The sequence below is a fragment of the Cydia pomonella genome, chromosome 1, assembly GCF_033807575.1.
Source record: "Cydia pomonella isolate Wapato2018A chromosome 1, ilCydPomo1, whole genome shotgun sequence".
NCBI lineage: Eukaryota > Metazoa > Arthropoda > Insecta > Lepidoptera > Tortricidae > Cydia > Cydia pomonella.
In genome coordinates, this window is record NC_084703.1 from 21,926,126 (window position 1) to 21,937,974 (window position 11,849).

At 36.5% G+C, this 11,849-nt stretch overlaps 1 protein-coding gene across 2 annotated transcripts in view; it reads right to left on the bottom strand.

Annotated features, from left to right (window-relative positions):
• The window catches only part of LOC133527281 (protein bric-a-brac 1-like), a 266,258-nt gene extending 254,641 nt beyond the window's left edge, over positions 1 to 11,617 (bottom strand). The window contains exon 1 of one of the 2 annotated variants that reach the window (XM_061864246.1): positions 10,718 to 11,617. In XM_061864246.1, the coding sequence (XP_061720230.1) occupies positions 10,718 to 11,596 (879 nt within the window). In that variant the 5' untranslated portion in view covers positions 11,597 to 11,617. The remainder of the gene's footprint in view (positions 1 to 10,717) is intronic. The other variant, XM_061864235.1, reaches the window with a different exon arrangement.
• Positions 11,618 to 11,849: the final 232 nt, after the last annotated feature.

The window sequence follows — 11,849 nt, forward strand, 5'->3', positions numbered from 1 at the left end:
GGTTGGTTAGATTATAAATCTTCTAAATGATACTAACAAGATGCAGTGTCTTAAATTTAAGGATGTTATACGGGACAATCTCTAGGACTGGACAAAAGATATGCTTAAGTACGTCTGAGGGTAAGGACTATACGAGATTATATAGAGATATAACCTGCCTATAAAGCCGATGGCCCCGGGTTCCAATCCTGGTAAGGTCATTTATTTGTGTGATAAACACAAATATTTGTTCCTGAGTCATGGGTGTTTTCTATTTATGTATTTAAGTATGTATTTATCTATATAAGTATGCATATCGTCGCCTAGTACCCATAGTACAAGCTTTGCTTAGTTTGGGACTGGGTCGATGATGCTGGGCCGTGTTAGATTGTCCTCAAAATATTTATTTATACACAAATACATAGAAAACATCCATAACAAAATAAATTCGTGTTCATCACCAAGGCTCCCCCAGAGGTAGAACGTCTCCGGGCTTATCTAAAGATGCTGGATTTGGACTAGCTTAACAGAAAATAAAGGTTTAATTATTACCTGGTCGGTTAATTGTCATATATTGTAAGAATAAAATGTTACTACGAAGATAAATTATAAATCAAGTCGACTTATGTAAAAGAGTGGGTTGAAAATGCGTGATGACTTCTCACGTTCGCGTTCCAACATGCTAGGTGTGAGGTATTGATTATGATTTATTATTACCTATTATACTCGTAAAGCCAAGATTCTTTTTGGATCGCTAAGCCAAAGCAGTTAGTTATTATACTCGTAGTTCTAGGTATATGTTTTCCTTCGTAATGAAACTAATGAAAATTTAAGTAGACGTAGATAATAAATATTAGAAGCCTTTATTAGGAAAGCATTATGGAATTTGTCTTATCTATAAATAAGTATAATAATATATGTATCGTAGTTCGGAGACAAACTTTCACACGAACACGCTTTTTTTCTGTATATGAGTATATTATGTTGCCAGTGGTCAGATTCCCCGATCCCCTCCCCAATGACCTCTGTGATCCCGAGTGAATAACGTACAAAGTGCATACACATATTATTAGTTACATATATTCAGGATCCGACGCACACGGCATAAGTTTAAAAATATTGTAGGTAATAGGTAATATTTCATTTAAAAGTTTTTTCACTATAGTGTTGTCTATAATGAGTAATATCATTGGTGATCAGTGATTAACGATTTGGAATCAGTTGTAGTACAATTTTAATCATTTATAATATACAATAAATACTTGGTAGGTGGCGTTATAAATAAGTTAGGTTATTCTAGAATTTTTATTTATCTTGAACTATTTTTGCGCCGCTCTATATATTGTTAATTCTATTGATATAGGTGTATTTCTTGGTAAAAGTACAGTGAAACCTGGGTAATTGAGATCTCAAGGGACCAGCCATTTTATGTCATTTAACCAGGTTTTCCATTTCAGCAGGTGGTAGGTACCAATTATCCAGGTTTGACAAAACGTTGTATCAATTATAGAGGTTCTCGTTAACAGCAACTAACAGCAACAGCAACAGCAACCTGCGTTTTGGCAAATTTATTTTATGGAGGTGCAAATATCCATTGATAGTAGATTTACAAGCGTATGGTCTGGGTTTCTGGTTTATAAGATTATATAACTTGCAGTCTTACACTACATTAATTACTACTTAATTTTCTTATAATCTTTTGGGTTTTAACATTTTTTTCCTGAATTGTAGAAGAAAGTTTTATTTAAATGTAAATACTTAGCATATGTAACTGAAAATGTCATTTATTTGATTTGAACAAAACTACGTGATAGATACCCAAATAAATAAAACAAATTCTGGTAATTACCTAATTAAAGTTTTGAACAGATCTAAAATATAATTATCCCATCAAAAACATGTTCACGTAAAATGTTGCCAAGACGAAACCATAAGGCTCGCACTGTCAAAAAGTTATCAGATCTCTTGTAAAGCCAAGCTTCAAACTCTACAAGCCCTAACTTCACAAAATCTACACCTTAGTCAAAATATATAGCTTGGCCGTTTCGCTACCATCACATGGGCGTAAGGTGAAAAAATTATTAACTAGTTGACACAAAATAGTTGTTCTAGTAACGATAAAAATATTATTCCTGCTCGCCACATTATTCCAAGTACAGAGATAAAACTAATTAACTAGTTAGAACGACAGAACTTTTTAGCACTGATTCAATGATAGAATAGAGGTATCAGTTGCTGTGTGTTCAATTACAGCGGTAAAGTTAGAAAAGCACAAGCACACACACGCATCTGAATTCCATTCTAAGAGGTTGCAAATTTATAATTATAGAGAGGCCTGTTGGTACCGGGACTGGATCTTTGGTTGCAATTATTGAGGTATCCCACTTATCCAGTTCCCAATTAATCAAGCTTCACTGTATTATGTTACTTGGGCGAAGCTGGGCACCTCCGGTAAGGGTTCATCATCATCATTTTCCTCGCGTTGACCTGGCATTTTTGCCATGGGAGTCTGAGATCCGCTTGGCAACTAATCCCGAGAATTGGCGTAGCCACTAGTTTTTACGAAAGCGATTGCCATCTGACCTTTTAAAGTAAAGTAGGCCTTATTGGGATGATTAGTCCGGTTTCCCACGATGTTTTAATTCAAGGTGAAGTAAGGGTTACCTACCTCATTACATATAACAATCCTCATTTTCAATAAATTTAAACATTGTAACTAGCTGGCAATAAGTTTCCAAATGTACAGCGGCATCGCGTTTATAAACGAAGAGAGCTAAAGAAAACCTGGCCTGGACAAGGGGTGAGTGTGGCTGTGACCGATTAAAAAAAAGATAGGTGCAAATGAAGGTCCGTAGTTGCTATAGAGTCAACAGCGAAAAGTATTAACTGAGCGACATCTATGTATGTAACCATTAATCTTAATGCCATTAAATTACTTTGTAGGTACCTAGCTATTAATTGATTTAAAAACTACCAAATGAAATATGGATAGGTAGGTAGTTATTTCTTCTAGGCAGTGAAATTGTAAGTGTACATTGTGCTGAACAAATAGTACAAAAAGTCGACTAGGCGTGCACTCGTAAAACTTTTAAACTGCCTATTACAATTTACCTTATACAAACGTGTATGTAGTACGTGAATAATGCAAACATTCACTTATCTATGTTGATTTCGTCGGTAATTGTACTGAAACAATATCCTTTTGTTAACAGAAAGACCTAGTTTTGGTCTCAAAACACTAAATTATACAACGCTCTGTTAACAATAGCTAGTGTTTCTACCAAGTTATATTTTAAATGAAAGCTCTCGTAATCCCGGAGACTTAACTTTGTAAACAGCACAGTAGCAAAGTAAACGCACTCGCCAGCATTTGCTTAGTTAAACCTGGTATTATTTGGCCTATTTACGCAATACTTAATAATGAATTTGTTTGTCTTAAGTAAACCATACGATAAAGTTATGGAGATATGAATTGTTCAAATGAAAATGATGTCGTGCATGGCGTATTGGGGCAATTAGGTACTTGATATATTAATTTTGCTGAGCACCACGAATACATGATTTAAGTAAGTAAGTAAGTAAATATTCTTTATTGCACCAACAATTATACATTTTACATACATGTAAAACCAGGGATCGGAAACCGGTATTTTTTGTATGGGAACGAAAACGGTATTTTTTCGTTCTTTGTTAATTATTTCCTTTCTAATTGGGCAATCTAATAATACGAAGTCGTTATCTAAAAACACTACCGAGTCCTATATTTGGAGTATAAAATATACCGAAATACATGTTTATTTCAAAGTTTTTCCAAAAAACCGCTTCCGATACCTGTGTAAAACTACAAATGAATTTTAAAGGAAAATAGAACCATAGGATAGTGGACTAGATATCTTTAATTTTTGACTCGGGTACTCTTACATTTGCGTGGTCACGGTCTCAAGTGTATCTGTCGGCGGCCAATCGTAAAATCAGGCAGATCGTAAAGTGCTTTTGACGGTAGTCACATTAAACGAATAGATAGGTAGGATAAGTTCGTCAGGTTGCTTCAGATGGCCGAAAGGCAAACTGTCCAGAAATATGAGCCTCGTGTCTACTCAGCGAACGAAACGATGATTATCACGATTCACGAATTCACGATATGCCTAGGAATTTCATGATCTGCCTGATAATGATCGGCCGCCGACATATCGATGGATATGGTTACACACAATCAGTAGCGTGGAAAACAAATAAATTTTAAATGACGATTCTATCTCGTTAGTTGCAGTTAGTTATTACGTACCATAAAGAAATAAAAATAAGTAAGCTGAGGAGGCTCATTCCATACACGGGTATCTTTTTTTATTAAATAATAAAATGTACGGTATAATAAAACTTATCAGAAATATTCGCTTCAAAGTTATTAAACTTAAATCAGTACGTTTTTGGAGTGTGCAGGTGCAGGTTCTTATATGTAATGAGGTAGGTATCCATACCCAAAGGGTAAAACGGGACCCTATTACTAAGACTCCGCTGTCCGTTCGTCTGTATGTCTGTCTGTCTGTAACCAGGCTGTATCTCATTAACAATAGACAGTTGAATATTTCTATTGCCGCTGTAACAACATATGCTAAAAAGCACATAACCCTCGGTGGGCGAGTTCGACTCGCACTAGTCCGATTTTTTTACGATTTGACACCCTTGTTAGTATGTAAGAGGCAGTCGTGGGGTTAATAAGACCGTAGATCAATGGAAAAACAACAAATTAGTCTTACAAACGTTTAATAATAGCTTGTTCAACTAATTTACGTATGTACCTATTATTTTATTTATATATTTTACCTACTATATATTTTATTTTATTAATAACACTTATATTATATGTAATTATTTAAATATATATTTATGTATTTAAAAGAAGAGGAGCAAAAACCGATTATAGCATTTTATCTGCTTTTTGAGTTTATATTCCATAAATAATTTTGAAATTTAATTTTGAATATGACCTCATTCCATGGTAGCTATTTCTTTTACCTTAACCCTCTGAGATTGGTTTAATTTAAGCAATATGTAGATACTAGTACTATACTGTGTTTATGTTTAAATCGTTACTATGTAAAACTCGTCTTTAGAGCAGATACATATGTAAATATATACGTAAAATATAGGCACTCCTTCCCAAATAATATACCTAGATTAGTAGAATTTCGTTTCATTAACAAATTCGCAGTACAGTTTCAATAACAGTGTCGAAGCACAACACAAAAGCAAGATTATCAGAAATAAACTTTCACATTAAACGTAAAGTAGTAAAGTCTAAAATAAATTTAATTACGTAATGCGATACGGAGCAGAAAGTTTTGCGTAGGGGGCGGGCGGGGGAAAACTTTTACGAGCTCCGAACCGCGCGGGGGAGGGGGCGCAACCCTTCGCGCCGAGCAGGCCGCATAAGTACATCTGACACTAAGGGCCGGTTGCATCCATGCAGTACAGAACTCAGCAGGATCTCAGTAACGCTTAAAGAAACACTAAGCGTACAAAAGAAACATCACTATTACTGTAAACATACCATTAGTGCGAAAGACAGAAAAAAAGATTTGCGCGTTTTTCTACTATATTTGTCACTTCAACTTAGATATGCTACCTTTCTAGATCTTTTAAAATAGGTATATACTAACAGAATAGAGTGTATCAATAGGGCTAAAATACCGTATCTATAAATCATAGCCGTATACGACTATTACTTTCATGACCAATTGTCAATTCCTGTCGCGACGAATGAATCGGCAACCACCACTTCTACATTTTCATCAAATTGCGTCCAATTCGCATTCGATTCAATTTGTCCTAGTGAACCCACGATGACTCCCTACCCTAACTTACTTTAGTGAGTGAAACATCGATAATCCGGCACTTCACCGGCCCGGTACACCTAGTAATCCGGAAAAGATCATTCCATTCTACATATGTCCATATTTATTATAACTAAATGGCTGGAAACTACATAACAGGGTTATTTTTTATTTTAATTATTATTTTATGTAGATTTAGTGCGACATATTAAAAAGTACATCAAAATTTTATGCAAATTTCTAAATCAAAATATTTATTCCGTAAAGAGGCCTATGCTAGCACTTTTCTTCTTAACTTACAGCTAGGTATATATTATATTTTTAACAGAAGTAAACAATTATGGTTAATTTAATTAAATGCATTTTTATATACTCTATGAATTTCCTAACAATACGAGTATAATAAGGTTTCACAATAGCCTTGAATTTATTTATTGTCATTTCAACATTTGTTCTACGTCCAGAAATCCGGTTACTTGGTTTAGTTAAACCTACCTACTTTACATTAACTGGAGGTACCGATATAGGTCAAAACGAAATTTAATTTTAATTATCCCTGGGTGTAGTAAGTAAATCACTAAATACCCACTCAATCAGTCGAAAAACATTTCTATCATTACGCATTTGGCATAGACATTGCAATTAGGCTTTGATTAAATTTGGTAATAACATTAAAACAATTACATTCTGCCAATCATTAACTCGCCAATATATCTAGCCTACAAATGCGGTCTTCATTCAAATTATTGCAATATTAACATTTATCTGATAGCTACGAATTTAAGCTAACCGCGGCACCCCTACCTATGTCGATGGCGTTAAGGTTCATTAAAGTGTAACTAGGCAACATACAACAAAACATAGCATTGCAGTTGTATTAGTAGATATTGAGGAATAGGCACATTGTGAACGTTAACAAATCATGTACCTTTTCATCTATCATACCTTCATGTTTATTTATCTTATAAACGGGTTGAAAGCTATTCGTTTCCACCCTGAGGCAGAAAAGTGTCGTTTCATCTATGATCTGCTGTAAGTACCCATCCTAATAAGCGCAGGTAGAAAAGGGATTTTTTTTTTTTTTTTTTTTCAATCGGGAATAAATTAAATAATTTTTATTCGCGCCTGCCCACGCCTATACTTTGAGTTATAATATATATAAAATATAAGTTAACGTTGTTGTAGTTCAATTAAACTGGTTTTTTTTTCAATTTTGTCTGCGTCGTCCCAGTACCTATATACACTCAAAAGTACTAAAAATAGTACTCTTGTTTTTTTTTTTGCAACAACATAAGTCGTTGTATAAGTACAACGAACGCCAAAGAAATTTAAAAAGTGATTCAATTTACGAAAGAAGCGAATCTAATAATTGCTGTTCCTGCTGGTGCCTCGCATGTTTGGATATATATCCAAACATGCGAGGAAATAAGGCAAAATAATCTATTATTTAAACATCAGACAACACTCGAATCGAAACTTAACATCAAAAACAATGTTTCCTACTAATAATTTTTATAAGTTTAAGGCACAACTCACACCGTCATGTTCATTCAACCCACTTGGTCAGTAGTAGAAAAAGGCACGAATTTATATTTTCTATGGGTTGACAACCTTTAGAGCCTGCATTTTATAAATTTGCCGCCTTTTTCTACTGACGGAAATTGCTTACCAAACTATTGTTTTCATTGATTTGATTAAGCAGTATTCGCACGGTCATACCCAACGGTCTTGTAAAAACGAGACGAAAGGTCTTTGATCTCTCTATCTTCAAAGCTGGAAATGATAGCTGCACCGGGTCGTGTAAACTCGGCGTCAATAATAGGCTGGTTGTATTATTTTCTAAGGTGCAGTACGTTCAGCCATCAGTTTTTAGGGTTCCGTAGCCAAATGGCAAAAAACGGAACCCTTACAGATTCGTCATGTCCGTCTGTCCGTCCGTTTATGTCACAGCCACTTTTTGAAAAATTGTAGCGCTTATTTAGATTACAATACGGTTACCAAAAATTTAATTAGCTGAGTTGAGGCTTTTCTCTAGTAACTTCATCGATTCGAAACCTAATTTCTTGACTTTCGCACGATAGAAAAAAAGTAAAAAATTACTAACAATTTTGCGCCTCAGCTAAAAACATGAAAAGTGCTTCTAAAAAGTCGCAATTTTATTTTTGAGCCAACTCATCGATTACTTTTCTCCAAATCTAAACCATTATATCCACGATCTCGAGAGTCGAGTAAGAGAAGAACCTGAAACCACGGGGCTTTAATCGATACTTGTTTTAAAAAGGTAATTTTTTTTTGCTACATTAAGGTGAACATTTCCCAGCATATTGTGAAAAACTAATTTACTAGGATGAAATTACTTACTATTACTATTAATTAATAAAACAGGATTTTCATTTATTATTGTAAAAAAATCTTTGATTTGACAATATAGAACGTATGAAATTAACGTTAGCGGTTGTGAAATGAAAAAAGTGCAAAATACATAACGCACTGTAACTAATTGTGAAACGGATTTAACATTTTCAATATAACTAATATTAGACCTACCTAATATTAGAATTTCAAGTAAGAACGAAGTTACCTAAGCATAAGGTACAATTTATAACCGGGACTGTTTGGCCGTAGCCATATTAGGTTAAGTACATATATAATTAAATCTTGTTCTATTCCTAGTTTCTCGTAGGTAAATGTAATTTAAATTATTTTTTCACGTCAGCAGCTAGAACAAGAGTAATTTGCTGCTTAAAAACACTGAGACAAAATAACATTCAATTGACCTTTATATTCGAATGTCATTTCAACGTGCGGGGCCTAATACAAGTTCGAAGTATTTGGATTCTATTGTCTTTGTCCCTTTCACGTCATTAGCAAAAATAAAGAGACAAAAAAAGTGCATACGTAATTCAACGGTATATTGACGGTTTATAATAGACCCCCCAAATAAGTCAGACCACATCGTTCCAAAACACCCTACGAGTCTTCATTCGTAATAATTAATTCATGAAATAAAAGTTTAAAATTTAATAAAAACACCATATTATACATATTTTATTATACAATGGAAACAATAAACTTATACAAATTTACGCAATTGTTACGCAGTAAATAATTCCACTTAACTACTTTTAACGATCTCTACTATAGTTGACAAATAGTAGTATCCGCAATTCGGACCGTATCTTACAAAGTTTTTATTAAAAAAAAAAGTTGGTGATTGAACTGTCAATTGATGTTCGTTAATTCATTACGTTCGTATTATTTTATTGAAATTTCTTTCGTTTTGTTTTATTGCGGTAATTAAACTTAATTGTTAGAATATTTTCAGAAAACATGAGTGAAATAGTGTTGAAGACGTATTAAATTTTTTCAGGTTATATTTTTTGATGGCTGACTGACGTGAAAAATTTTGTGTACTACACGAGATCAAAGTTATTTACATCTCGTGCGCTTTTGAGTCCCTTACTACGCTCAAGATTCTAAATTAGATTCACTCGCTACGCTCGTGAATCTATTATAGAATCTTTCGCTTGCACGGGACTCAAAACAAGCACTCGAAGAAATATCAAACTTTGATCTCTTGTTGTACAAATAACTATTGGCACTCAACTCTTATTTTCACTCGTCATACTATAGCTATCCGTAAAAGTACGTTTGCTTTAACGACTTTTTTATAGGTGCCTACTTATAATGTATGTAATTTTTATTTAGAATTACCTATATATTTCAAGCAATTTCGTCTACTTAAACCGCGTAATTTGAATGATAAGTAAAAGAGAAGAAACCACTTCAGACTCGGAATAAACTAGGCGCCTTTTGGCGCTAGAACGAAGAAAGTTAACGAGGAAAAATTTACTGATCCAACCTTTGGCTGACAATCTAGGTACTATTGTGTAGGCAAATATTCTTAAAAGCGCTTATTCGTCGAACTAAACATTAGATATAATGAGGTACCTATACTATACCTATTTAATTAAAGGTACATTTATTTATAATATGTTAATAATATTTAATAATAATAGGTCATTTAAAAGATTGTGGGATTTGTGGGCAAACTTAGCAGCAATCTAAAGACTAGACACAAATGTAGCAACTAATTCAGCTCAAAGTTGAATCACCAATGCTCCGACAATTTCGCATATTTTAAGCTAAGGCGGCAGTCCATTGCTCGGCGGTAAGCGCACCCGCCTACTCTCTCGCAGTGGAACCCTCCATGAAACAAAAACATTGCGTCGACGTCACCTCGTTTTATGTTAATCTAAATGTAAAGACGTTGCTTTTTAACATACTATTACATGTTGTATTCCCACTTGTGGCCTTAAAAGGTAGAATGGTTAATAAATTGTTTCATCCAAATGACTCGCAGTGGCTACTTAGTTGCAACTGTTTAATTCAACCCTAATTAAGTTTATCCGTTACAACTTACCTCTTTTTACAGACATTCCTGGTGGCATTTAGCAAGCACCTGGCGAGGGGCGAGGGGTGAGAGGGCCCTGCGCCGCTGCCCAACATCGCATTTGTACCTACTCGACCTCACCGAATAAACCCTTCATTATCTATCTACCTAGGTACCTACTTACCTATAGGATCATATCAGACTTGTTCTTGATAGATTCCTTTATACTTTCATCTTTAGAGGCAATCTACCTATGCACTATTTATTTAGTTAATTTGTATGCGCTATTGATTTACTTGAAAACTTATTACACATAGGTAAATAGATGGTAGCTGAAAATTATTTTTTCTTTCTTATTTATCTTGAATTAAATAATATTTAATTATCGAAGGTGAGGCTTATTCCGAAGGTACAAATATTATGAAACCAAATTATCTTTAATACATGATAAAATAAGCATGGACATTACGGTCCAATTGGAAGGCAGCGCAGAAAAAGGAGATTGACTCACCCGTTCCTCTTCGCGGATCATCTCAGCGATGCCGGGCCGGATGTCCACGTCCTCGGTCAGCAGCGGCGCCGGCGGCGCGGGCGTGTGCGCCGCGTGGTCGCCCAGCAGCTCGGCCGGCGTGCTCGGCGAGCGGCGCGGGCTCGGGCCCGGGCTCCGCTCCACCGATCGACGCCGGACCTTCGCCGGGGACTCCCCCTCGCGGCTCACCGGCCTCTTCGGCGCCCTCTCCGGCCCGCCTGGCCGCAGCACCGCGTGCTCCCCGCTCACGTCCGTCAGACCCCTGATTTTCAGCGTCTCCGCCACCTTCAGTAGCGCCGTGATCTGATCTTGTGAAACGTTTATCTCCCCGCGGTACATGAAGTCCACGACCGCCTTCAGATCGCAATACTTTATGTCGCGCATTATTATTATGGGGTGCCGACATGGATTGTCCATGAAGAGCGTCTGGAAATACGGGCTGCAGGCGGACAGGACCACTTTGTGGGCTTTCAGGCTCTGTCCTTCACAAGCGAGGGTGACGTCCACGAAAGATTCCGTCTGAAGAAGCTGGTCGAAGCAGTTGGCGAGGTTGCTTTGGTAATTGTTCCATCTCAAGCAGAACTGCTGGGGAGACCCATCGGCGGTTTCGCGGCCCTCCATCGCCGCCCCGGGTTCGTCCTCGGCGGGCATTTTTTTTATCAGTGTCGAACTCGCATCTGCAATGTTACGCGGAATTAAAACGCGCAATACGTGCGCAACATGCGACGGCACGCGAGGCACTGAGCGGGTATCGCGGGCGACGGCGCCGAGGGGGCGGAGCGCGTGGGCGCCGGCAGGCCAATGGCGAGCGCGCGCCGCCCCCGCCGCCACGCCCCCGCTCTGCGCCCCGCGTCCCGCCATCGATCGCTCGCGCAGCGGCGCGCGCGCATGATGCACTCTACGCTCCCTGCCTCCACTAAAACAATTGTACTGTAAAATTCATAATTGTATCAAAACAATCTAATTTATTACAAGATATCAGATATTCAGTGTCTGCACAAGTACCCCTTAGTGGTAAATATGTCCTGATTTTGGTTTCAAATTAGTGAAAATAATGAGTTTACTTGAGCAAAACTGTAATTAATACAAAATAAACGAAATAAATAATTAGCAC